The 27874-nt window shown below is 46.1% G+C and overlaps 2 protein-coding genes across 28 annotated transcripts in view; both read right to left on the bottom strand.

Moving 5' to 3' along the window:
• Positions 1–5365: 5365 nt before the first annotated feature.
• On the bottom strand, positions 5366–6215 carry REP15 (RAB15 effector protein). Its single transcript, XM_040063312.2, has one exon. The coding sequence runs from the start codon at positions 6213–6215 to the stop codon at positions 5475–5477; it is 741 nt and encodes a 246-aa protein (XP_039919246.1). The 3' UTR covers positions 5366–5474.
• Positions 6216–7009: 794 nt separating this feature from the next.
• PPFIBP1 (PPFIA binding protein 1) overlaps positions 7010–27874 on the bottom strand; it is a 102255-nt gene continuing 81390 nt past the window's right edge. For 12 of the 27 annotated variants that reach the window (XM_040063532.2, XM_040063536.2, XM_040063537.2 and 9 more), the window contains 18 exons: positions 27448–27602; positions 26384–26514; positions 25190–25243; positions 24508–24568; positions 23411–23440; positions 21475–21649; positions 20049–20081; positions 17681–17822; positions 17275–17403; positions 16563–16713; positions 15217–15328; positions 15002–15090; positions 13053–13175; positions 12172–12297; positions 11169–11357; positions 10471–10650; positions 9780–9845; positions 7010–9329 (listed from right to left, as the gene is read on the bottom strand). In XM_040063532.2, coding sequence (XP_039919466.1) covers positions 9243–9329; positions 9780–9845; positions 10471–10650; positions 11169–11357; positions 12172–12297; positions 13053–13175; positions 15002–15090; positions 15217–15328; positions 16563–16713; positions 17275–17403; positions 17681–17822; positions 20049–20081; positions 21475–21649; positions 23411–23440; positions 24508–24568; positions 25190–25243; positions 26384–26514; positions 27448–27602 — 2033 coding nt within the window. In that variant the 3' untranslated portion in view covers positions 7010–9242. The remainder of the gene's footprint in view (positions 9330–9779; positions 9846–10470; positions 10651–11168; positions 11358–12171; positions 12298–13052; positions 13176–15001; positions 15091–15216; positions 15329–16562; positions 16714–17274; positions 17404–17680; positions 17823–20048; positions 20082–21474; positions 21650–23410; positions 23441–24507; positions 24569–25189; positions 25244–26383; positions 26515–27447; positions 27603–27874) is intronic. The other 15 variants (XM_040063539.2, XM_040063557.2, XM_040063546.2 and 12 more) reach the window with 3 other exon arrangements.

The raw sequence follows: 27874 nt of genomic DNA, 5'->3' as shown, positions 1-27874 counted from the left end.
CTGGAACAACAATCAGCTTCTAAAGATTTGCTCTGTGCAGCTCTGGGCTGCCCATGCTTCATTCCCTGTGGAATCTGTGCTCCAGCCCCTCGGGTGTTCAGGATGCCCACTCTGCTGGGGGCAGCGATGGGCACAGGCTGGCTTCTAGGACAATTGGTGCAGGAAGAGCTGCTTCTTCTCTTTGGGGCTCCTGCCAGTTCCATTTGCAGACTTCTGTTGGATTTGTGGATTTTTCAGACTGGAGTAGGACGCTTTAGGCACCGGTGCTGTGAAACTGCAGTTTTGAGTTTTATCTAGAGCTAACAAATGTGGTTTGATTTAAGGCCTGGGATTCTTACATCCTGTAATTATTTTTTCGAGGTCTGTTTCTGTTCGAGCCATGACTTCTAGCAGCTGAAATAGCCGTGCTTGCTCACGCCGTGTCTGGGCTGCAGCCGGAGCTGTAGGAAGGTGCTTTACACCTCCGTGCCTGTTTCTGGGCAGAAGGGAAGCTTTGGTGTTCAACACTTGGCTGTGGTGTAACACGAGTGTGCTCCCTCGTGTGAGTGAGGAACACGAGAGGAGTTCCAGGCTGGGCTTGGCCGAGCCTGAGCCTCCGGAGGCTCTGCTGGCTCTCCTTGCTGTGTCCCGAGCAGAGCCAGGGCCGGCAGCACCGTGGGTAGGCTCTGTGTGGGTTGCACTGGCAGCATATTGAGCAACACGAGTGTCGCTGCATTCCAAAAAGTAAACAGCAGAAATGGGTCACAGAGTGGGAATATTCTCCATGCTTACCCCATGGAGCTTTGGGGAGGAAGATGTCCCAGAGTGTCAGCTCGGGATTTATTGCCTCTGTTAAAGGGAGCAGCTGTATCTTGAGGATTTACATTTATTTAAGTAGATGTTTCAGTAAAACTGGTGCTCTCAGTGAGGCAGCATGGCAGGCTGGTTTGAGAGGCATTCTGGAAAGTACAAGTACAGAAATGTACTTCAGCTCTCAGTTTCAAGTGCAGCAAAGATTTTGGCCTCTTAACTTCTTCCCATCACTGAGAAATGAAGAGCCAGAGCGCTCCCTAGATCAGTTTTGTAGCCATCCCAGTGCTCCCAGTGGAGTTTTGGATTTAGCACAGCTTCTTGAGGAGCTGCTGGCAGTGACACTGACTGTCGGTGGTGTGCAGCGGTGCTCACACATGAGGATGGATGTTCCCGTGCCAGGAGTGTGAAGTTGGTGTTTCTCTCCTCCCTGAAGGCAGCGGGAGCCCCACCTGTTTGCCTGGCTGTGAGGGGGCCCTGAGGAGCAGGTTCCCTCTTTGGCACCCCATCCATCTCCTGCCTCCAGCCCTGGGATTTCATGCATTTGCTGCATGTGGGTGTAGGAGTTGTGCTGAGGAATGTGGAAGTTGGTTTGTCCCGGGCACTGTGTCTGCAGCAGGTCCAGGCTCTGGAGAAAACTTGGTGAGTTAGGTTCCTGCTTGTCCCTGACACACAGGGTGGAGCACCTTGAAACCAGGGATGTCCCATGGGCCAGGGAACCGTGGGGAATTTCATCTTTTTCCTATTTAGATACATAGTCCTGTTTCCTTCTGGGGTTTGACACACATTGCAGGAAGGAGAGGGGTGCTGCTGAGATTGTCTGTGGAGGTGCAGGGGGAGGCTTTGCCTGGGACCTGTGGCAACAGGAGGATAATTGTTAACATTCCTGAAATGGCAGCCATTCCCAGGAGCCCGAGGCTCCCAGGTGGTGCTGCCGGCCTGTCTGGTGCCATTGGTCCCTGGTGCTGAGCAGGACAAGGTGTGGTCAGTGCTCACTGGCCGGCTCAGGTGGCCTGAGGACAGGCCGAGCTGTGTGTGCTGAGGTGCTCGGTGCAGTGTCCTTGAGGAGGTTTGGTCTCTTTAATCCATCCAAGTGGGGGTTCTCCGATGGTTCTTTCCCTGCTTGAAGGAACACTTCCAGTGAAGTGGAAATCCTTCCCCTGCAGAGCTTTGAAACCAGCGAAGGTTTAGTCACTTTCTTGTCGGTGGTGTGATTGCATCAAACCAGGCCTTTGGCTTGCTGAGCACAGGGGAGCTGCTGTAAACTCCTTTGAGGAACTGATTCTCTTTGTGGTGCTTTGTGTTTTTCTGGGAAGGAAGGAAGGAGGGAGCATGGAGAGGGGTCCATATCCCAAATCTGGTACAGCTGTTCCAAAAACATATCCCTGACTCCTGAGGTGGTTCAAAAGGGGTGCAAAAACCCCCAAATGCCTCTGACTGGGAGTCTGCTGTTTTGCAGTAGTTTTCAACAGAGAAAGCAAGAGCCCAGATATTGGGCAGGATTTAGGGGGCTGATAAAACATCCTGTGGTGTTAGTGGTGGTCAGTAAAGCCCCTGTCCCACTGCTGGATTTGCATGCCCTTCCTCAAGGAGGTGCTGGTAACTTTTGCCTCAGCTGCTAAATGGTGATGTGCAAGTTAGGTTGGCATATCTGAGGCAGCTTCTTCTCGTACTTACCTTGGTGATTGTCAGGGCTTCAAAGCAAAACTGAAGTTATGTGGCTGCTTTAAAGTGGGCAATTATGATCTGCCCTATTTCTGCCTGGCCAAACCACATCTCTAAACTTACAAAGGCAAGGAACAGGTTAATTGGAAGGTTCAGGCAAGTTTTGTTGTGTTCACTCTTCTTGTGTGGAACGTGTGCATGCAGCTGTGCATTAAGGATGCATAAAAATACTTAATACCTTCATAAGTAAAACTACTTAATACCTTCCTGTACTTGTCTCTGTACATGTACTCTGTCTGTGCTGACAGAGCTGATACTTCAGGAGAGAGCTCCTCACCAGAGGTGCTGCCTGGGAGGAATTGTGTTTTGTCAGGTGAGGATGTTCCTATTCCCCTCTCTGTGCCACTGCATCATTAAGCAGTGCAAGTTGTGTCAAGGAGCAGCATCAGAGGCCACTTCAGCAGTCTCTGGCTTGTGGTGTTTTAGGGGAGATAAAAGTAACAAACCCAGTGACGTTAAGCAGCCCTTGGCATCCATTTTGATGGGAATCCCTGTTCCAGCAGGCACAGTGTTGTAACTTTTGCATGAATAAAAAATGCCAAATGGTACCTGTGCACGAAAGGCTCTGAGGTCAGGTGTGCTGATGCAAAAGTTAGTTTGCACTTGCATCTCTCTTTATAGGCTTTTCCCCTAAATATTAGTGGAGAACTGGAGGCTGAGGCTTGAGCCAGCTGCTGCAGCATCTGAACTCCAAAGTGGAGAACTCTGTGCTGCCAGACAGCTGTGAAATTGTCACAGGTGGGAAAAATCTGATAACCACTAGTGTGAATCAGCATCTTTTAAATCCAGCAGTCCTCATGACTCCAAATGTGATGGATTTGGGAGAAGAACTTTGCGTTCTCACTTTGTTACGACGCATCAAAATAAGAGGAAATTATAATGGTCTGGTCTCCCCTGCCTCATCTCAGACTCATCAGTTCTGAAGCAAAAGCATAGGGAAAATCAGGGTGTATTTTATATGTCGGTGTAGAATTAACCCCAGCTAGTTCATGGGCACTGCAGTGGTTGTGAAAGGAGACACAACATAAAATTTATGGTTGGTAACAGAAAAATAACTGGAAAAAAACTTAAAATAACTAAAGTATACAAACGGCCAAACAACCAACCCCCCAGCTGCCTCATTCTCAAGTCTTCCTGGTGAGGGTGCTGAGGCCCTGGCACAGATTTTCCAGAGATTTTTCCAGGTCTTTTGCCTTTCTAACAGAATAATCAACAACTGCCCCACTGTGTAACTCTCATAGTTCAAACTCTCTACAGTCAAGACATTTTGATTTTCCCCTTCCCCTTCTATTGCTGAGAAAATGTGCAATGGAAAAAAGGTCCAGTTTTCAAGTGAGACAACTTTTCTAAAGAACTGCATAGGTGAAGTCACACTAGTTATAATATACCAATTTAATGCAAAATTAAAATTTTCTGCAGGTCTTTTATAAACCAGTATCAATCCTGCTGCAGTGTTGATTATTCTGTTAGACAGCCAAAAAACCCCCAATCCCCCACAGCTATGCAGGTTCTCTATGCAACACACCAGAACTGTCTCCTCCCACCAAGCCCAGCCACACACACAGGATAAAGTGACAGCAGCTCTTTGAAAGCAATTCTTTCTAAATGAACTATTTCAGGACTGAAAGGTCACCCTTCTCCAATTCCAGCTACGTTTGTGACTCAGCAAAAATGTCAAAGTTCTCTGTGTTTGTTTTTATTTCAGTTCCCCTTTCAGCCTCCCTGCCTCTGCCATGGAATGCTGCAAACACTTGTGGCACTGATGCCTCAGCCTCTTTAGGCTCTTGTTTAATGGCTCTTTAAGTAACAGCCTCTGATTCTCAGCTCTCACAGCTGCCCCCATCTCACAGCTCCAATAGTAAATAGTGAAAGATGAATGTGTTTTCAAAATTATTTTTATTCTGTTAAATGACTGAATTCATACGAAAATTAGAGGTGGATGAGTTTTTCACTGACAAGGCTGTTCAACCAGCTATAACCAAAGTGAGTTTACCAGTTTGAATATGGACCAGGTCCTGCTTCACTGGTTAACAGCAAAGCAAGTAATTATAATGGTATAACCAACCCAAAAGCCTCACTTAGTCCAGTAAAAGCTGAGGGAAACAGAATAAATCAAGCCCATAAATGCCATCAGCTCTAAGCTACTGAAAAGAAATTCTAAGTGAAATAATCTTGCCTCCTCCAAATTTGCTCTCTGCTGTGAATGGTCAGGGGTGCCTTTGTTGCTATGAAAAGGTCCCACCCACATCAGGCTTGGTTTTTGTCCCCATTGCTCGATTGTTCTTGAACACCTGCCCCTAGCTTTTGCCATACCTTGCCCTGACACAGCCACTCAGCGAGAAAAGCTTCACAGCTGGCCCCAGCCCTGCTGCCTTTTGTTCACAGCTCCAAGGCCCTGTGAAGCCTGGCACCAATTAGGTGGCAGGTAATTAATGAGTCTCTCTCAGAGCCCATTTCTAGCACTGGGAAGGGCTTTTCCTCTTAATTGAAACCAGCTCGCGCCTTCAAATCAGTAATTTTAAGGCCTGGTATTGTTCTTCATACTCACTGCGACTCTTCTGACCAGCACCAGCACATTTCCATTATTACAGACCCACCCTCCTAGGGCAGAAAAAAAATCTGCCACACAGCAAACAAAGGCTCTGAGTCAAATCCACCAGGACCTCCCCAGAGCTCTGGCTGATAAAACTTTCAGCAGCTCCAGCCAAGACTTAATGTCTGGTGAACAAAATGTTCTGGAAAAACGTTGTGCCTTTTATAAACATTTTTCTGGCAGGTCTGTCCTGTTGTTTTCAAACCTGGAGAGGCTGACTCAGCCTGTCTTCTGCAGGAGCTGAGGGAACACCATGGGTCGAGGGGAAGATGGAGGGAATGGAGTGTGGGGAGGAAGGAGAGAGGAGCAGAGCTGAGCCCCGCGCGGCCCCCGGTGCTGCACGGAGCCACTGCTCCTGCCCAGCTGCTCACACGAAGTTTATGTACACGTTGCCCACATCCTTCAGCCCGTTTTTGGTGCCCAGGCAGTTTTCCAGCATGACTTTTGTGGGCAGGGAGCTGTCAGTGCTGGTGACAAATTGCCGCAGCGCATTCCTGCCCGACAGGCGGTATTTTTGCTCCTCCCTGGCAACGTTGTCCAGCAAGACTCCTCGGATGTCCTTGGGCTTCCCTGGCACGCCGAACACCACGAACAAGCCCAGGCAGTCCCGTCCCACCAGGCGGCAGAACTCGGCCAGCTTCTCAAACCTGCTCATGTTCTGGAAGCGCTCGTCGGCCAGCGCGGCCTCCCGGCAGCAATCCTCGGCAGCGCCCTCGCCGTGGAAGAGCTCGGCCAGCTGCAAAGCCTGCACGGCGATCTGGAGCTTGATCTGCTTGTCAGAGCCACAGAGAGTCCAGATCCAGTCCACTCCAAACAGGGAGGACTGCTGCTTGGTCATTTTGCTGGTCGTGATCTGCTCCTCCATGCTCTTCCCCACGCAGAAGTTGATGAAGTTGACCAGGAAGATCTCGCTCAGCGTGTTCGTGGCAGGCTGGAATTTGCTTTGAGGATCCACAAAACCGAGGTAGTCCTGCAGCCTCTGAGATGCATGGAGCACACCCTGGCTGAAGACTTCACAGATGACCAGAGTTTCAGCCTTGTTCTCCTGGCTGTCCTCCTGGGAGACCTTCTGGCCCATCTTCTCTGCCAGAAGAGGTCGTTTCCACATGCGGATTGCCTCAGGGACAAATCTTTATTTTCCAGCAAAGGCTCAGCAGGTGCTGGGCTCAGCCAGACCTATGCAGCTGCACATGGACACCTGCAGCCTCCCTGGTGAAGGTGATGGCAGAGCTGAGCTCTGTGAGCCCGTGGGGCAGCCAGGCTTTTTCCTGGGTGTGTTTCTCCACAGCTGACTGAGCAGGGACCAGCCCAACAGGCCCCGTAGCTTTCACACTTACTGAATTCATCTCTGCTTGTTTTCCTTATTGTTAATTCCGGCACCGTTCCTTTGACTGATGTTATCTCATTCCAGCCTGATCTTATCTCCCTGGATCTCCTTTCTAGGACTATTGCACAGAAACCATTTTTTTGGCACAGCGTGTTGCCTGGAGATGAAACCACCTTTTTCTTTTAATCTCCCAGAGAAGGGAGACTAACACTTGGGACCAGAGAGAGAGTGTCTTTCACAGCAAGAAGGGACAGAGCACCCTGGGAGGGCTTCCTGTGGATCACACATTGAGCAATGATCGTGCCACTTCTCACCACACCAAATAACCTGAGATGGTTCAAATCTGGATCCAAGAAATAACTAGAAAGTCTTGATATAGTTGATTTCTTAGCTGTTAGTTGAGCCCTGCTGCAGGCACGACTGACAAACAAATTAATGAGTCAACAAAAAATGTGTGATTTTGCCGCTTTTCCCTCCTTTGTTTTTTGAATAGGACAGAACAAGCTTCCTCAGAAAATTAAAAGGAAAAAATAAAAAGAAGACATGTGAAAAAGGGAACCAGCTTCCAGAAACACTTGGCATTTTCCACAGACTTTATTGGATTTCACATGGCAATACACAGCAGTTACGTTTGCCCTCTCCAAACCAATTAAACGCCCTGATGGTATCGACAGCGTGCACACATGCACATAAAATCCTCGACTCCATCACCTCTCTCATGTCCCCACCCTATAAGAGAACCAGGGCTCAGATCCGAGGGGATGACCTGGTTGCCAGGAAGGGGATGTTTGGAGCAGAATGCTGCTTCACTGCACTTAAATAAACAATCACTGCCCTCACTGATAACACTCCAGAGAAACTGCAGAGTGTTTGTGGCTATTTCAGCACACACTATTGTGTCACTACCTCCCTTCTTCCCCCCTGTGAACACCCAGTCCTGTCCAGTAGCCGGTGACTAGTGAGAGCCATCCAGAGGAACACTTTTGTTCAGAAGCCTGCACCACATTTCCCAGCGCTTCCTCAGGGTTTTACGTTCAACTTCCATGTAAATAGTAACAATATTGAGTATTCACAGAAAGGGAAGCCTGAATCCACATCACAAGCATCTGCACCCTAAACCTGCCCACATTAAATTTTCCATCTTGGTACATCAATAATCACCTACACTGCACAACCTTCAAAGGTCCAGGTCAGCTTACATCATTCTAATGCTGGGATATGCCTCTGATCTGAGGGGAGTTCCCTGAAAATCCTGGGAAGAGCCCTCTCTTCCTTTCCTAGCTTTGTTAACAGTGTTTTAGAAACGCTCCCAAAGTCAGCACAAACCCCAAATCCCCTGCACGACACCAGGAATGGTCTCACCTCCAGCAAGGAGAGCGACAAAACGGGTGACAAACGCTTGGCAAAGCAACACCACCGCAAGGAACAATTCCAGCTGGATTTCTGTTTGCCTTTACGGAGCAAAGCAGCTTCATGCCATTGTGCTAAAATACATGCAACGTTCAACACCATACAAATGACCACTGGAATAAAAAGTTACTTTCTTTGTTTGCTTTTGGCTAGGACACCTCGCAATACTGGAAGTCTGACACAAGATTCCCACTGGCTACTTAGGAATTTTAAAACCTGATGATCCTCAAGATTAGAGGAGCTGTGCTTTAAGAAGGTAAAATGATGAGCCACACATTCGATATCTGAATTTTGGAGGAAAAGTCCCACCTTAGGCTTAATAATATGAAATAATATATTTCCTATACATTTCTCTATATAACTTTATTTTTTTGCAACTACACCATCTTCACGTTAGTCACAGCACAGAAATATCCCTTCCATACGCAGGGAGTACTCTCAGCTTTAAGGAAATTTTTAAAGTCATGGAAGAGTTAATAACCTCGTTGAATGCACTAACTACTGCTGCTGGGGACAAGAAAAGAAGACATTTTAAAATGTGCAGTTTCTGGATGAGTCACTGCTAGAAGAAACATGCTTTAGAATTGTTTTATCTCAAATGGAAGATCATTAAACTGTGCACTCAGTAAAAAGCAACGAAAGCAAACAGTTCCAAAGGTCAGCCTGCCTTTCCCAGTAACCAGCTGGTTCGCAAACTGGCATATTTTTTTTACAACCTTCTCCCTTTCCCTCACACACCTTCAACTTTCCATCACTCTATCTCACAAAATTTAAATTTTTGCTTTTATATGTACTTCATATACTTATTTTTTCTTTTTCTTTCTTTTTTTTATAAAACAGTATAAAAATAGGAGCAACAGGAGTCAAGGGCTACCAGGGAGCTTACACAGGGCACAGAACTCTAAAATCTTACGTTGGACAGGGCTGAACTGGTGCTTGTGCCAAAGAAAAGCACTTAGAAAAGAGCAGAAACTTCTATTTTTCAGCTGAGAGCGCAGAGAGAGCGGATGCGCGGTATCTACAGACGCAACACTTCCACCTAACACCTTCTGTTCTTTTCAAACAGTATAAAGGATTATCTGAGGCCACGAATAAGCAAAAGCAGCACTATCATACCACATCAATTTCAATGCAACACTCTGAAACATATCACCAGTTTGTACATTAAATAGAGTTAAAACAATTACCATTCACCAGCGTCTGGGTGGTTTTTATGGCAACTTAGGTAGGCACCTTGTTTTTTCTCCTTTTCTCTTTAAAATTCTCCACCCCTCAGCGTTACTTCTAACAAACAGAAGCAAGAGCAATGTACAGTACATGATGTGCTGCCTGTCACGTGGAACAGGGATGTCCTTGCACGCAGGAGAATGAGCCTTTGTCAGTGCCTGGCGGTGACTGTCACACGTTGGAGTCCTCATCTGTTATACTGGTGCTAGGAGAGCGAGTGGCAAAGTCTTTGAACATCTCATCTTCCTTCAGCATGTGCTGGAAAGGAAAGGAGGGAAGAGTCAATCTCACAACTGGAGTCAGCTACCTGTCCTGTGCTGGGCAGCGAACACTGCCTGCCAGCCACTGCTTTGTTCTGCTGAGGGAGGTTTTCACCCACCCTGCTGCAAAACCAGCTCTCTGCTGCCTGCTGGCCCCAGTGGCTCGGGGCTTCCACCCAGAAAATGCAGCCTGGAAACCCACCGACCATGGGCAATGGGGGCTGTGTCCCCTGCCCTCCCCAGTGTGTGGGGAGCCAGTACAGGCCACCAAACCTCCCCACCAGGATGGGCAGGTACCTTCCTGAAACACTTGGTTTTCTTGTGCCCTCTGTCCCTGAGAACACCCAAAGGACCTCACTGACACTGTTTAACACGAGTGACTGCCCAGGGGGTCACACATCCCACAGAAACAGAGACCCTACTGCACAGACCCCATCCACAGCCTTACTGTCAAGTTGTTGATGCCTTCAGAAAACGCTCCTATTTGCCTCACTGTCCCTTCTGAATCTTCCATCTATAAAAAAAACAGAGAATGAATAATGAATCATGAATTAATAATAACTTATTTGTATCACAGAGTGGAATCATAGAATGGCTTGGGTTGGAAGAGACCTTAAAAATCATCTTGGTTCAATCCAATCCCCTGCCACAGGCAGGGACACCTTCCACTATCCCAGGTTATTCACAGCCCCATCCAGCCTGGCCTTGGACACTTTCAGGGATGGGGCAGCCAGAGCTCTCTGGGCAGCCTGTGCCAGGGCCTCACCACCCTCACAGGGAAGAACATTCTTCTAGTATCCTAAACCTCCTAAGATCTAAATCCACTCTGTGTCCTTGTCCTGCTACAACAGTGACAATCAGGTGCAGCACACAATTTACTGGTTACACCTGAGATGCTCAGACCAAGGGAGAAGCACGGCCTGTCAGGAGAGGACAGTTACTCCAGAGCAGGTCCTAAAAGTGCTGCATTCACACCTTCGACCTCCTGGGGAGCAGACCCTTTTGTCACCAATGCTGTGTGACAGCAAGAAGTCAGGGCCTTCACGGGCCGAAGCAAAAGGAAGACTGCCCTGGGAAATGGAAGGTTTTCCCACCCAACCTGACAGCTCAAAGACTCAGAACTGTTAGAACTGACTTACCTGCTCCAGCCTGTCCAAATCATCATCATCATAGACTCGGATATCCAGGCCAGGCTTAAAGCCCTTCTTTGATCCACTGCCAGATGCCCGTCCCAGCTCCATGGGACACACATACTCCTCCACATCATCCTGCTTCTTCTTCCTCAGGCTCCCAAAATTGCTGAAGGTAAGTTTCTTTGGCTTAAAAGCGAAAAGAAATTCGCCAAGTATTTAGAGAAACAGCAAAGAATTAACAGGCCTACTTGTGCCCTCTTGTGTTTCCATGACAAAGGGTCAAAACCCCAGTGCTCTCCTACACAGATCTTCAGGATTTCATGACAGTGGCACCTGAAAGGACAATGTGTCCTCTCATTCTACCGCTGTTAAGACACCACCATTTAACAAATCCCAAATGAGGTAAAAATTCCACATTAAACCATGAGTCTGTGAAGAGTAAGTCTCCCTCCCAAACATCTCAGTACAGACAGAAGGACAACACAAGCGCTACCTCTTGTCTGTGCATGTCAGAGAGGCTGAGAAGTGGCCTGCCCATGGTAGACATAAGTGTCCCAGATCTGCCAGTCCTGCTCTCATGCTTCTTTCTTTCAGGACCAACCCCTTTTCTCATATCTTACTGAAGTGCCCTCCCAGCACGGATAAAACCGGAGATCCAAATGCCTCCCTGGAACCTCCCACCCCTCCCAGAACAAGGGGCCTACCTTGACTTTGGCAGTTGCTGTCAGGAGGACGTAGTCTGGGGACTCCATGGCTTCACGTTTCTGCTGCTGGGCCTCCTGCCCCACCAGCAGGTTGAAATGAGTGGCCAAGTGCCGCCTCAGCAGCGTCTTGTTGGGTGGGATGTTCAGCAGCTGGGCCATGGTTTCTACATTGAAACGGGGCTCCAAAACCTGGGAATCCAATCAGAGAGACCAGCTGAGGCCAGCACTGTCTGATGACATCTCAAGGACATCCAGGCCTATCTTGGTCACTCCCTAAGGCTGCTTTGGGATTTTTGTTTGTATTTTAGAGGAAATACACAACAAAGAAGGAGGAATGAGAGTTAACTAGTTAAAGGATTCCTAAAATGCTACCTCCAGGCTTTCCTTCTGGAGTTATAAATAGGAAAAAATTGGCAGGTAAGAAGAAATGAACAGATAGATCCACCCTTAACCGAAGTACCATGTGAAGCTATCACAAAATGTTTACCCAGCATCATCTTCCAATTCTGGAAAAGGTAGCCAGAGAAACCATGGAAAATAAACACACAACATCTGGAGCAGGGATATAATTCCTAATCACCACAACAAACCTGTGCAGGTGTAAGTTTCTTGTCTGGAGTATGTGATGCCAGAGCAATTAAAAACAATCCTGGTTTGACAGTGTAATCCCACATTTTACAAAAGTAACAAGCTTCCCACACAAAAGAAAACCACATCCAGGTTAGGAAGGCAGAAAGCAGCTGCCCAACAGCACAGTACCACTGTAGGACAGGAGGAGGAGAATGCCATACCAAAGTGGAATTGTGAGGGGAATACAGAGTATTAAACCACACTACTTCCCCTCAAGACATTCATATCCTTTAAACCATAAGGTAAGAAACTTCTTATTAAGCAGAATAAGCAGAAAAGGCGTTTGCGGCAAATACAATGTCAGAACGTTGACCCAGCGATTCCCAGACATCTTTTTTTCCATAAAATGGAAGAAGCCGCCCCGAGAGCTCACCATCAGCCCCCCGTGCACGCCGCTGCCCCGCAGGTTGGGCGCGTACTCTGCCAGGTCCACGGAGCGCAGCCACTCCATCACGCGGTGGTTGGTCCACTGGGTGACCTCGGAAGGTGTCACATTATTCTGCCAACAGGAGGGACAGGCGGGTCAGGGGATGTCAAAAACCAGCTGAATCCCAGCCCCAGTCTTTATTGGAACATACCTCCCCTGCCCTTAAGGAATACAATCCTATTTACAGTGAGGAGAAAAATCTGTCTGGATTGCTGCCTTGGGCAGGGGTGTGTCAGGTCATTTGATTATTGTGCTGGGCACGAGGGTTATTTGCCATTTCTACTGGTAGGGCTGAAAATTCAGCTGGCTTCATGAGCTGCTGTGCTGTTCTTGCAGGTACACATTGGGAATCGAAATCCAAGAGTCTGGGTTGGTCTGTCATCCATTGCCCTACCCAGCATTCACTGCTTCTAAAACACAGTGAAGGCAGTCTCCAGCCTGGTAATGGGGCCAAGCTCCTTTAACACAGAAAATTTTGACACAGCCATCGGTTTTCCAGAGAGTTGCACAAGACTCGTGGCAACAGTGCTCTGAGTTCAAGACAATTTGCATTCCAGACAGGGCATCAGAGACTGGGCCAAAAGAGCCAGCTGTTGGCTTGGAGGAGAAGCGGGAGACTTGGAAAGGGGGACATGAGTTTGGGGTCATGGCAGGTAGAGAAAAGAAAGTGATGTCAGAGCTTGAGGTTAACAGAACAACCTGAGAAACAGGAAACAAAAAATGAAATAGAATGAGGAGATAGGAGGAGAGAGCCGAGCAGGAAGAATCAAACACCGAGGATAAAACCCCAGAGGATTCCTCTTCACAGCTCCCCCGTAAAGCAGTACCTCATCAGACGGCCTCCTGCGCAGGCAGTTGGGCTCAAAGTTGTTTATTCTCAAAACCTGAATGGCTCTTTTGATGCTGAGGTGGTGAAGGACACTGATGACCTTCAAGGACAGCAAGTCATCCTGTCAAAGAGCAAGAGGAAATTAATAAATACAGACTTGCTTATTCCTGGGACCAGCATCTTCCTGGAGGGGACTGCTTTGGCCCCTGGCTTAAAATGGCACATCTGACACATCGGGGGGAAGATTTTAATGTATCAGACAGGTGATTCATATCAAAACATCCGTCCCAAAATAAAAACTTCCTGTGTTGCACTGTACCAGCTCCTGGGGGATGTTTTTCACACAGAGTACAGAGCTTAGTACAAGAAATGTTGGGTTACAGGGAGGGGAAAAGGGTGAGATGAAACCTCCTCAGTGACAAGATAAGAGCCAACAGGACAGCACCAACGCACTAGACTCACCTGGCACTTAATCCTGCCAGAAGTTTTAATACCTCAAATGTCCAGCTAGAAGTTTAACTGAAAACAATAAATTACCCTGATAACTGGGACATTCTCTATGGTTAGAATAAAAAAAAAAATTAAAAAAGGGTGAAGAAGAAAAGTGTCTCGAAGTCCAAGTGCAATTTGGCTAACTTACATAAATTTATGCACCCTTGTTCCAGGGTTAGCCTAGCTTAATCTTTCAGTTTTAGCTACTTGTTATGAGCACTGGAATCTATTTTGTCAGATGTTTAAGACAAGATTCTTTGCTTACCCAAACATCCCACTGTGTTCAGCTAACTTTGTGATGAATCTGACACTAGGTTACTATGTCATGGTTTGCTGTTTCATTTATTATAAAATAATAAATGTTCCCTATTATTTATTTTGAGTCGGAGTAACTTCAAAAGATCATAACAAGTATTAGTTTAATACTTTGCGTATTTTGTTTGTTATTTATGGCAAATCTGTTGTCATAATTTGATGGTTAAACTTGCTCTTAAAATATCCCCAGTGATCTACAATTAAAGGGCAGTGACAATGGTACTAAAGTCTCCCAACACAACATCAAACTCGATGGAGGTTGCTGGCATCACACCTCCCAGGGTTAAGAAGGAGAAGAAGCAATCTTACAATAAATAAAATTGCAAACCATGACGTAAAACCTATGCAAAACACATGCAAGAGTGGCATGAAAAGGTAACTCATGGTTCATGAGAGAGCAGGGCTGTGATTGACTTCTTCTTTGTCGTACAGAAAGAATTAATATTAGAGATGTTCAATTTGCATTTGTGTCCCCAGAGAAGGAAGGTCTTATCTCATCTTACCTGAGCCCTCACACAAAGGAAACCTGACTGGCAGTGAAGTGGGGAGGTGATGCCTGTGCTAAGCACTCTGAAATGCAAAAGCTGTTAAGTGTAACCTGCTTTCAAACAAGCTGGCTCTTAGAACTGCAATTTTCTTCAAAGGAAATTGCTTGGGTTTTCTTCACCTAAGCATCCGTGTAAATAAGCAAGCTGATAGAATGCTTGCTCGCTGAAGAAAAGGATTCCATCTGCTTCTATTAATTAATTAATAACAACATGAACAGCAAAAGCATGAATGGCAACCAGAGCATCTGCACACCTTTACAAGGTGTACAAGCCCTGCCTGAGCACACCGGTGTGACACACAACTCTGCAGCTCAGCACTGCCCATTTCTCATGCACGAGTCCAGATTCTTGCTTACTCTTTTTACTTGCAAACACACTCTCAGGTGTTTGCTCTTCCACCTGAACCTAGCAGCTCTAAAGATGGAAGGAACTTAGGAAATGCTTGCAGGTGAGCAGTAGCATCTGATCTCTATAGATTACAGCTACTGGCATTAACACAGGACACTTACTGGAGTTTAAAGGGGTCCTTTTGAACACTGAGGAGCCAAGAACATAGAAAGGATGTCAGGAAAGGAAGAAACCATTTACTCACCACACTCATGTAATGGAGCATGCGTCCATCCACCTTCCCCTCATCAAACTGGGTCTTGTACTGGGGCAGGCCAATGTCATCCAGCCACCCTAGGGCAGGACAGACACTCCTGTCAGAGTGGCAGCACTTACTGCTCCCATCCTCAGTGCCCCAAATTAGCCACAATTAGGGACCCCTATCCCAAGCCACTGCTTCAGCACTCAGTAAAATCTTACTGGTAACCCAGTGGTAATCCAGTTTTCCGTGGTTGTTTTCCTCTTCAGATCCCAGTGCCTGCAGAGCAAGCTGGAGCTTCTTCCGATGCAAAGGGTGCTTTATCCCGAGCTCCTGTGAAAGGAAGAAAAGCAGTCAATCAAGAGACAATACTATTTTATTCCTCCCCCTGCTGAATGACAAAGGGTTTCTGAGAGTCACACTTCCACAGCATTGCTGGTGACCTGGCAGGAGCATTTTCTATTTGCTGAATTTCAGCGTTTTTTTAGCACACATTCAGCACTAGGGAAAGGCCCGCTTACTGGGGTGGAGTAGTTTCACAGTGTGGTAGGTTAATTTCAAGGAGTGATGGATTTCAAACTGAATTAAAATGTTTGCCACAATATTCTCATAACAGGTAAAAAAAAGAAAAATTCCACAATATAATTAAAATGCTAGCAATCAAAAAAATACTTGCTGGGATTCATTCCTCCCGTCTCACTTAGGCAGGTAAAGTTAAAATAACTATTTAGTTAAGAGCACAGGAATGTCCCAAGAACAACTAAAATTCATTCATGGTTCCAAATGCGTAACATCATTCCCCAGTTTAGTTGCCAAGTGCAGCTATCCCAGGATCTCTTTAATCCCATTTCCACTTTCAGCAGTGCCTGCTGGTTAATGTTACCTCCGATAACACTTTTAGAAGCCATTACTTCTCTTATTCCAGTTGTAGTGTAACTACCCAATTGAGAAAACAGGCTTACTATTTGGTGAGGAGAGGGACTTTTTAAAAGCTGAAAATCCAAATTGTAGCAAATACTATGGATTAAAAGTATAAATTGAATTAATTTCTTCTGTGTTTCTCATTTTTAAAAATAGACAAGCAATCCTGCAGCAATTAAAGACAGAGACTGATCAACCTGTGTGTAACGAATCCTCATTTCTCTTTGTATAAAATGGACAGAAAATACAATTAGACCAAAATAGCACCTTTTCACACCCTTCTAACATAGGCATAAAATAACTGTAGCACATATGAGTGCTAATGAAGCAAGGCTACAAACTCATATGATAATGAGGCAGCTTCACATGCATATTTTTAGAAGGTGCTACAGTCAATTGATGTGTCCATGCTTAATGAAGTTAAATCATGTATTTGTAATTATTAGCTTCATTACAGAGCACTAAATTTCTGCAAAACTTCAGCTACAAAGAAATGGATTTGACATCACTGCAGGTGACAGTATTTTGAAAACTCATCTAGTTTACAGCTTTTTACCAGGTGCACTTTACAGACCTGATTTACATTCACAGAAACTGTGATTTTTTTGTACCTTTATTTGAAAGGAGCGTTTCTGGTATTCCTCACCTTTTCCAGATCCTGCTGAGAAGCCTGCAGAAGTGTTTGCCCAGACAATATCCAGTGCCTGCCATTATTGATGTAAGAGCCAAGCCCTTGGTCCTGTAGCCAGTTGCAAACCTGCTCCTTGGTCCACTTTGCGAAAGGCATGTCCAGCTCACTGCGGGAGAGTTTACCCAAAAAAGACTGATAAATCCCGTGCTTCCAATCTCCTGTTCTCATAAATAATGAGAAACCAAAAAATCAAGCCTAGTTCACATCTTGTGGGAGCTGGGACTATCTCTGAGGGTGAACCATCAGCACGATGAAGTGCTGGGCGCTGATCTGTTGCCACTGTCACAATAAACACAGGCTCCTATAATCCTACTGAAAAGAGCCTCCTCTGCTGCCTAGCATGGCTACAGCTCTGGAGTGAGACTGGAAGGCTTCACTCTCTCCTTTAATCCCTGGAAGTGCAGCAGGAAAGGGCCAGAAGGAGGATCTGTCATTGCCACACGAGGGCTCACGCTCCGTCTCACAGCCCCGTCCTGCGAAGGCAAGAGCTCAGCAGCAGGACCCCAGCCCCCAGCCCAGCTCAGCCCTGCAGAGACCCTCTCTCAGAGGAGGGAGCAGCCTGGGTTTGCTCAGCCAGGAGAGGGGATGCCTCATTTTGGCACTGCCCTCCTCCTTTGGGTGCCGCTGGGATCCAAGCACCGACACCTGGTCCCCACTCGTGCCTCACCTGTGGGACTGCCCCAGGTCCCGGGACCAGCCCAACCGGGGCCCTGCAGTTGCTCTCGTCCCTCCTCTTTTGAACTCCGTCTCGGACATGTCGTCCGGGTTGAAGGTGGTGGACTGACTTCTTTTAAGTCTAAAGGGAAGAAAGCACATTCACATTTGGCTAAGGAAAAGGCATGTTTCTGCTGCCACTGCAACCAACACAGGCCAAGATCTCCCCTAGGGCTTGTAGCTCCTCTTCTACCTGCCCCCAGCCTACTGTTAAATCTCCCAAACACCACACGGGCTCCTGCTCTTGGGATATGACACCATAGAGCCACACTGGCAGGGGAGAAGAGGAGGCGTGTTCCCAGCAAACCCCTGCCCAAGCCCCAGCTCTGGAGAACGGTCATCTCTCATCTTTTACTTACCTTCCAAACAGCTTCTTGATTCCTCTGGCCTTCTTCCTGGAATCTGGAGAAGGTGGTGTCATCTGCAGACTATCTGCTTCTTTTGGGCGAGGGGGCAAGCCAGCCAGATCCAAGTGGTCTGCAGATCCCTTCTCTGTTTCAGCTGTTAGAAAACAAAAGCTCTGTCAAGCCCTGCACAAGAGGGTCTGTACAGACATGCTCCTGACCTTGGGAATGACTCCTGCTAAATTATTGACAGCCACCATATCAAGAAAACGGGGCAAAGAGAGATGGGAAAGTCCATGAGAAACACCACATGTTCCTCCTTCGTGGGCCTGGCTGGTTACGTTCCAAGGCGATGTCCTGCTTCAGTTAAACGCCTTGCATCCAAGGTGGGAAAATCCACCTCGTGAATCAAGCAGTGAATTAAATCCCAAATCTACTCTTCCTCAGGGAGTGCTCTTACAGTGCTTTCACAGACAGAGCCAAGGCACGTGGGTGCTCAGAAACAATTCAGTGCAGTGGCAGGGAACTGAACCAGGAGTCCCCAAAGCACAGAAAGCCAAGTAGATATTCCCTGCGGATATCTTTCCGCAAAACCTGCAGTATGTCATTCCCTGGCCAGGAAATTCCAGCAACAAAACTCCTGCCTCAAAAGGAGGGCCCTCTTCCCCTCACTTATGCAAACTGTGGAATATTTTGTTCCTCCTCAGAGGAACACCGTGGAGTTTAGGCTCTGAACTGCATGAACAGTCTGAACTGTATGTTTTGAGTGAACAAAATGCCTCTGATCAGAGACCCTCAACATTACCACCCACTCTAAAAGCATTAAATCCTTGATCTGTAGCTGTTTTCCACGACAACAAACCTGAGGGCTCTTGTCCCCAGAGGGGGAAAGTACCACAAAAGCTAAACTATTAAAGGAAAAACAATTTTAAGATCATTAAAAAAACAAAAACAAAAAAACAACCACCTGAAAGAATTGCAGTATCTACTAGACTACATAAGCAGAGATGTGCCAGCCAGTGTCATAGAGCTGATTTAAACTACCACGTGTAGTTTATGCCAGTTGCTTGCTGGGGAAGAGTGAGAGCACAAGCTTGTTCAGCTGAAGCAGCTGTGGCAGGGCAGTCAGGCCAGGAATTACTTGCAGCATCTTTTAATATAGCTCTGTAATTAAATGACCATAACTTGTGTTTGGAACAGACTTTCAGACTTCCAGGAGAAAAGTAAATAAAGCATCAAGGCAGAGCTTATATTGCTGGGACATGTGGTCTCAAGCCACAGAGTTAATGTGGAGATGGCCACAAAAAGGGCCATGACCAGCAACAAATTCCAGGCTTTGCCGGTGTATCCCTCTCCTGGGCAAACTTTAGATGGTTCAGTCAGAATATCCACGAACTTGTCCCATTTTCCACCTTGTCAAACCTTGCAGTGAAGCAGCAAGGTCACACAAAAGACCATTTCCAGGCACTTTGGTTTGGCCACTATCGAACACAGGGATCCTGCCAGTAAGAGTGACAGCAGTAACATCGAACCAGGCTGTGGCATTCGTGGCTTTTGCTTTACTGTAGAAGGTAAAGTATAAAAACCAAAAACACGTAAATGGCAATCTAGAGACAGAACACCAAGACAAGGTTGGATGCATTAGTAGCAGAGATTTGCGGGAATTGTGCTGTTTGCTCCTCAAACCTGGCTCCTTTCCACGCGCTGACACAACCCCATAGAACAGATAACGTTTAGGGGGCCATGAGAGAAAAAGAGAGGGCCCAGAGCCCTCGGTCTCTTTGCCACTCCACTGAGACAGCTCCTCCCAAGGCAGGTCTCACCTGCCCTCGCCAGCACCACCCAGGGAATGCTCACATCACAAGACTTTTATTTACTTGTGAAAGGCTGCTTCCCCGTCTGCCCCAATTATTTCTCATTCGTTTCACTGTATCTTAAATACAACTACATCTAGAAGGCAAATTAGATATGCTTTCCCTCAGAACTCCCTTAAATGAATGCCTGGGAAATACAGCTCATTCCTAACTTCACCACCCTTTAAACTCTTCCAGCGGATCCAGGAGAGGTGGCAGCACAAAGGCAACTAAGCATCACCAATTCTCACCCGGTACCTGGGTCTGTGGTAACTTTGTGCTCAAAGCTACAGCAAAAGTCTCTGCAAATTGACCCGCAATCTCTCATTAGTAGCAGCTACTCAGGACCAGCACAGCTGACTTTTAGCAGAGGGCAGATGTTACATGAAAACTCCTTTTAGTGATGGGCAGAGGTTCCGAGGCGGAGCTCTGGTGCCTGGCTGCGGTTTGGGAAGTGTGTGGCCACAGCCAGCTGTCAGCAGCAGTCAGGGCACGGCGCTGGCACGGGCAGACATGCAGCATTACTGTACCTAAAGTCGGTGCACTGGCACTTCGACTGCGATCTTCAGATATCCACACAAGGCACAAAGGCACACGCAGCGCAACGGGAGAGAACACGCAGAGGCACAAGGTCAAACACAGTTCAAAACTCACAAAGTACGGGACGAAAGGAGGGAGGGACGTGAGACACAAGCGCCACACGAATGCTGAATTCACACGGGATCAGGATCCCCAATTCACTGGGAAACTCCCTGTCACAACAAAGGAGTGGAGCTCTGTGGTGAGGAGGGAAGGAGGTCACCTGCTCCAGGACCCCACTGCTCCTGTGAGGCGGCAAATATCTGGACAGCAGCTTTACAGAAGGAAGCACTGAAATCTGGATAACGTAAATGATTTACTCAAAGACCCTGATTTAGATGGCCCATCTTTCACTCCTTTACGACAGACACAAGTACTGCGCTTTGTTAAATTAATTTCAGGACAAAACGGGATTACACAAAAGCAAACATGAAATAAACCAAAACGAAGAGTCTAACCCTCAGAATAGACTGTACATCTATTCCAAGTAAGCTAGCAACTTCCCAGGCTGTATGTCACAGGCAAATATGGGCAACATATCATCAACGTGTAGTTATGTTACTTGTTTGGAACAAAAATCTAAAATTCTCTTGGAGTAAGTAACAAAGCAGAAGCTATCCCCCTTCAGGCTTTTGAAATAGAGAGCTAAATTCCTAAATCTCGTGCGAGAGGAAAACAAAAATCTGAGATGTTTGGCAGTAGATCTGACGCAGGGACTCACTGGATGCTTGAACTGGATCAGTGGAAAGACTGCTAGAGCAGAGCAGTAAATATAAGTAGAATTCCAGTTAGTGACAACAGTGACTTCTGCATTAAGCAGAACATTTTATTTCTTTGTCATATGCAAATGTCACCAAATGACAATACCAAAAAACGCCCCCACCAACGCTACAGGTAGAAAAATCAACATCAGTTTGAATGACTTGCCAATCCCGTTCCTGTTGTCATCACCTCTTTTGCAAGGCTGCTTAAGTACAAAAAGAAAAAAAAGAGAGACTGAGTGCGGCTGTCCTATTTCTGTATATCTGAAAATCCTATGAAACATAAACTGAGGAAGGAGCCAGGGGGAAAAAAGCCCACAAATCCCATGTGTGAACTGCTGCCAGGCAGCCACCATTTCATACAGCAGCATGGCCCTGTGAGGTCCCAGGGCAGATACCACTGCAGAGTCTAAACCACATCAAATAATTCCTTTCATCAGTGATTGTTTTTGCTTGCCGTTTGATATTCTCCAAACATTCTACTGTCAGAAGTGCCACCAAGTCACAGTGAGACTAAGGCTGCCTTTCCTGCTTCTTAAGGCAGTTACAGCCTGTTAAGTTGTTGTTAAGATGCTTCCAAATGCACACAAGCTAAATGCAGAGGCATGGTACCTACCCAGATTGGGGGCGCTTGCAGTCCTCTTGTTATTTTTTATCTTGAAAAAGCCTCGGCCAAAGGACGACCTGGCTTTGCGGGTGCCGAAACTGTCCTCGTCGCCTGCGCCCCCGTGGGAAGGAGACTTGGGAGGGAGGGTTGCAAAATTATTGCCTTCCACAGGAGGTTTAACCTGCTTGAATCAGGGAAATAAAGAGTCAATACAAGGGAATTGCAGAAGGCCTTTTGAGAGCCTGCAGAGCGACCACCGGCAGATAATCCGGGACGTCCTTCTTCATCTGTCATTACAAGAATACAGAAGATAAAAACCATAAAGAAAACCATAAACAAGATCTTCATTTAAATATGTTGTCCTTGATTGGTCTGGGATGGAGTTAACTTTTTCTTAGTTCGAGATGGTGTACTGCTTCATTGGATTTAGCAGGGAATTACATGGATAACACTGAGATGTTTGGATTGTTGCTGAGCAGTGCTTGCCCCGAGTCAAGGACTTTCCATTTTCCCACGCTCTGCCAGCAAGGAAGTGCACAAGAAGCTGGGATGGAGCATGTCTGGGACAGCTGACCTGAGCTACCAAAGGAATATTCCACACCACAGAATTCCCAGTACATAAACTGGGGAGGTTACTGGGAAGGGGAGCCAGTCATAGCTTGGAGATGGGCTGGGCACTGGTCCGTGGGGGATGAGCAATAGTATTGTGGTGCACCACTTGTCTTTTTTGGGTTTTCTCTCTCACTTCCTCTCCCTTTTATTATTAGTATTTTTTATCATTACTATATTATTATGATAATTTTACTTGACTTCAATTATTAAACTGTTCGTATCCCCAGGTCCTCTCTCTCTTTTTTGTTGATTCTCTTTTCCATCCCACTGGGGCAGGGAAGGGGACCAGCTGTGGGGTCCCTTTGTCGTCAGCCAGGATTAAACCCTGACGTGTCTTCAGAATCCAGGATTACCACCACTACCTGCTAAGAGTAAATTGTGCTCTTTCACATGTTCCTCAATTTCTGTAAGGCTGACTTAAAGGTATGGAAAAGGTAAAAACAGAGTCCTGCACGGCTTTGAACTTCTCCAGCATTTCAGGGTCCCTGTCTCCCCCACTGGCAGCTGTAGGGGCAGTAAGTGGGAAGCAGAGAGACAACACCCCACAGTACATTGGTTGTTTGCCAAGTGTCAGAGAGCTCTTTCTGTCTATCATTGCCCTGCAATTTCTTAATTAATGGATTAATTGACTGTGTCCACTGCCAAAGCAAAGAGGAAATTATGTATCAAGCAAGGAGTATAAATGCCAAGAGAGATATCAGACACTCCAGTCAGCCAATTTAAAGCAGTACTGTAACCTTGCCAGCTGTTTCACTGTCTCTTTGAAAGAAGGAAGCAAAACCATTCACAGCCCAAATATAATCCTTTGGCTTTTGCTGAATCAATACAGCATTCATCCCAAGAGTGGTATCTGAGGTTTGTCACCTCTGCTCAGGCGTTCCTAGAGGTAAGAACTGCAAGATGTGGCCTTAAGGTACCACAGGGTGATTGTTCTGCAATGACAGGCTCCTCAGAAACACGCTTGCTGCTCACAGAAGACAACTGAGAAACCTAAAGGTTTTACAAGATACGCTAATCAAAGATAATCACCGAGTCAGTAAAATGCTTAACGGTTAGCTTTGCTCATTATCTAGTGGGGGAAAAGCATTAGCTTAGCTGGTAGCCTTATTCTCAGTCAGACTGGAAGATAATCCATGTGTGAGGAGGCAAAGGACGTGCTGAGCACTGAGCAGTGCCACCGATGGTGACACCCACCAGAGACTCCTCTGTCCCGCCTGCAGGACGTCCATTCCCCCTCTGGAACAGCGTGTGGCAATTCCACCCCTCCCAGCCTCCCAACACCTCCTCACTGCCCATGTTTCTCCAAGGACACACATCAGCACACACACATTACCTCTGATGGCTTCTGTGCACAGTCTCTGTCCTGTTTGGGAAAGATTAAGACATTTAAAAAGGTCATGGTTTACACCCATTATTCAATTCATTATGATTACCCAAGTCAAGTTCTGAGTGAAATACCCTTCCCTGACTGTTCCTTTTCCCCAGAAAAAAAATCTCTTTAGAGCTGTATTTCACACGGATTAAGCCTTGCTTGCTTTAGGTCAGTGAGCTGACATGGAAATAGGGTTGCTTTGGTTCACTTTGTGAAGGATTAGCTGTGCATACGATTAGTGACAGGCAGAATGTGAAGGCACTCACGGGCAGAGCTGCCTGAGGGGACCCAGAGCAGGGACCAGACAGGGTAGGAGCCAAGTAGATAAAACATCCACAGCCTCTGCTCCTTGTCTGTCCAAACAAACAAAAAACCAAAGACTCCCCAAGCCATGAACTCCAGCTCTTATCAGATTCTGGTGACATCTTCAGTCCTGTCAGCCTCGCCCCTACACTGCAAGGCACAGGAGGTATCAGGGAATTCAGGAGCTTCCAGGAGCTCAGACTGTCACAAAAGAGCACATCAACTGCACTGACTGGACGGCATTGCTAGAGATTACCTGCTTTTAGTCACTTCCACAGAAGCCTAACTAAAGCTATCCCCAGCCATCCAACAGCTCAGTATTTTGTTTCTGACTACCTAATACATACAGTCAGCCCAGACCATATTTTACAGTGCATTAATTACATGGCCCTCCAGAATTATTCACTTTAAACACAGGTAGGAAGTGGTGGTGGGAGTTATTTTTTTCTTGTCTTAAATCAGAAAAGCATATTGAGTAAAAAAGTCCCACCTCATTATCTGAGCGAAAACATAGCAAGAGAATCTCAGGTAAAAAGCTCAAACAAAGAGGCGGGAAAAAAAAAGCACCTGTGTTTTCAAGGACAGATTTCTCCTTTAATAGAATATGGAAGATGTCACATGTGTGTGACCACTGCCAACACATGCCACAGGGAGCCCTGCTTTCACTCACAATTTCTCAGAAGGCAACACAACACCCACAGGGACACAACAGCACACCTATGTGCAAGGAGATGGAAGCACGAGACCAAACCTACCACTTCAGATGCCTCTTTCCTCAAACTGCTCAGACTGCTGGACTTCTGCAGTGTGGAAGTTCTGAAACAACAACATAAAAACCAAGCTCAATTATTAGAATTAAACTTGCTAAGATAAAGACACTCAAAGGAATCAGCTTTAAAGACAGCATTATAATACATGATGAGATATAAACCAAATGATATTTTGAATTAAGATGCAGTAATCAGTGCAGTAAATGCAGTAATCAGAGCCCATGCAATTTAATGAGATACTGTAAGAACTTCCACACTGGAATAACTGCTGCTTTAGGGAATATGGATATGTGGCAGAAACTAAAATTATTTTCTCATTGCAGTCAGCTGATCACCTTCCCCCCACTATCAAAAGAAAAAGGCAAATCATGTGTGCATGCATTGTGGAAAACTATCAATTTCAAAGTACATTGATAGTCTACCACCAAATTAGGGATGCTTCACAATGTAACAGGAAGTACCACGTGCCCAGATAAAGCATTGGAAAATAATGATCATGAAAGCATGAGACACGAGCAGAAACCTACCATCACCAAAGAGCATCTTGGCTAGAATTAACTGACCTATTTACATGTGTGTGTAAAATGTGGGGAGGTGCCTCGTGGGGGTTCAAGTAGACCATCACATTTAAATATGTCCCCTGAACTGTTTTGATTATGGCACTTACACTGGACTATCACACAGATGAGTTTCAGGGGAGGAACCCGTTGATCTTCCTTCACTGTAAAAACAAAAAAGATAAGAAAAAAGGCTGAGACAGAAATCCTATGATCTCAGCCTGCTCTAATTCTGTTTTCACTTCAGCTCTTATGGTACTAACATATGGCAAATTCTTCCTGCTATGCTGGCAAGTCTTGTAAAAGATAAAGGACAAAGGTGAGCTCAAGAGCCCCAGGAAAGACAACTCTCACTGTAAGATGATGACAATACTGAACTATTTAACTTCAATAAATGCAGAGGTTCCAGCAAGTTCTGCAGCAGCACAAGGAGAGGCAGTCACCATCTCTTGGACACCATCCACAGCATGGGGCACTCTGCTGCACTTTAGTGCTTGCTTTGGTTTGTTCCAAGAGGAGACCCAGGTGAAATCCCTGCTGGTGACAGCTCGAGCTGCAGGAGGAACATGCACAGCACAAAGCTGGGCTTCTGGACAGGATCCTTTCCTCCACTGGAGCTGGAAAAATCACACATCAAATTGAGCTCACACTGATATTTCACATTGAGACTGATGACTATTTCAAGTCAACATCTCCTTGCCTCTGGATTCTTAGTGTTTCACACTCCTAAAGATAAAGCCAGGGATTTGGACCCAGAAGGAAAAAACCCAAGCACAGCCTTTGCTGAGCTGTGAGTGTGAGGTGCTTTTCTGTACTCCCTGCAGTGCCAGTGCAGGTCTGCAGGGATTCATTGGGCTCCCTCCCAGGACACGGAGGGTGCAGGATTAGAAATGCTGGTGAAAGGTGACAGCCACTCCTCACCCAGCAGCTGTCACTGGTTCCAAGCATGGGGACCCCTGGGTGCCACAGCTCAGGCACAGCCCCAGGCTGCAGCCACACATCCCTTGGGTTTCCTCCCCTCCTCAGGTCAGAGCTGGAAGCCCTTTTGTTCTGGCAGTGCCTTACACAGCTGGTACGGACCATGAGTGCTGCTACAACAGCAACCAAAGCAGCCCTTGCTTACTCAGGATTTAATCAGTGCACTTCAGGAACGTTAGCTTGGTTTGCTGCAGCTAGGCAAGGGAATCCTAGCCTTGTTTACCTGGCAAATGGCTTGATAATTCAGTGACTGACAGATTACTGCTCTTCTTAAATGTCACAGAATATTTGATTTACAATTGAAAAATACATAGAAACCATAATACCTCATTTCACTTGTAGGATCTGGCCTAGGGTGTGTTTTCAGTCTCTCTGCAACAGTTTCTGAGCTCTTGGATGTCGATGAAAAGGAAGGGATTGGAATCTGTAAAATGCTGGTGTGGATCTGCAAGGAATTCTGAAAAGAAGGAAGAATATGTGTTACAATCTTATGAGCTGAAATTAAGCAATCATAAATGAAGAAAAGAGTAACAGATAAACCATGAGGAGAAGGATCTGAAATAACGTTTCAAAAGTGATTTTTTCCTTATTGTAACTGAATGATTTACTCCTTGAAAGATGGCACTGCAGATAAAACATGAATCATTGCACAGCTAAGCTACAGCAAACACAAAAATCTCACAAGCCTCCCAAGGCTGCCTACTAAATCTGTCTCTACCACAGACACCATGAAGGGTATCCACTTTTCAGGTTTAATCCTGTCCTCAGACACTCAGAGAATACAAAAAAAGCTGCTAAACGTTTAATTTCATTTGATTTTCCTCATAGTGTGCTCTTGCTGTTTAAGTAAGTCAAGACCCTGCTCTGACTCAGAGCTTAGAGAAGAGATCTGTAGATTTTTACTGGAAAATCTGACTGTAAAAATCAGAGATTGAATCACAACCTGCTTATCATTTAACTGAATGGATGCAATTATGATTGCATCCTTTTAAATAAGACAAGACATATTTAACAAGTCCCAACATATTTACTTCGGGTTCATGCCAAAGTAAATGTAGCTCCTAAAACAGCTAAGTTTGCTAAGAAAAATAATTTCTATGTCTAATAGAAAAAGTCATTTAGATCTGTTCTCATGATAAATACAGCTATTTGCTGTCTCCTGATCCCATCTGAGGATTAAGAAAAGTAAGTTTAATTGAAATTCCTCAGCAGCTTTCACAAGAAAACTACTTTCTCCAAAGGGATATGAGACATTACAAAAAAATGTGAAACCCATAAAAAAAAAAATCTTTTCAGAAACTCGAGTTTTGTCATCTGCAATAGGAATCCAGCAGAAGCAGTGTTTTCAAGGAACGATGGCATTAAATAAAGCAAAAAACCCACAACCTACCTCTTCATGAATATTTACGTTGAACTCATCATGGATTGGAGATGCTGTTACTGGGGTTGGGGATGGGCTTTTCTCTGGGTCAGTCACACTTGGTGCGTCCAATAAACCCATGGAAACAGACCCTGAATTCAAGTCTTCACTTTCACTTTCCTTGCCTGAAGGGAGAGAACATGGAAACTTGTTGGTTTTACAACCCTTGTTCCCACACGAGCTGCAGCCAGTGTGCTCAGTTATGGGCCAAAATTGTAAGGATTTGATTGCTGGGGTTTTTTAGGACAGACTACAAGAGGAGAAAGAGAGTCACGGCCAAGTGACACTTCTCAATTCAACCATCACAACACAGCAGGGTTGGAACAGAGGAAGGTCAAAAAGCCCAGCAAACACCCTCAGGGCATTTAGTGGCATTAGTTTCTACAAGCTGAATAAA

This window comes from Hirundo rustica, chromosome 4, assembly GCF_015227805.2.
Source record: "Hirundo rustica isolate bHirRus1 chromosome 4, bHirRus1.pri.v3, whole genome shotgun sequence".
NCBI lineage: Eukaryota > Metazoa > Chordata > Aves > Passeriformes > Hirundinidae > Hirundo > Hirundo rustica.
The sequence above is the reverse complement of the archived record's forward strand: the minus strand, read 5'-3'. Positions and strand labels throughout refer to the sequence as shown.

Excerpts from the sequence above, each read along its gene's own strand:
- REP15 (XM_040063312.2), bottom strand. The coding sequence starts at position 6,215 with ATGTGGAAACGACCTCTTCTGGCAGAGAAGATGGGCCAGAAGGTCTCC.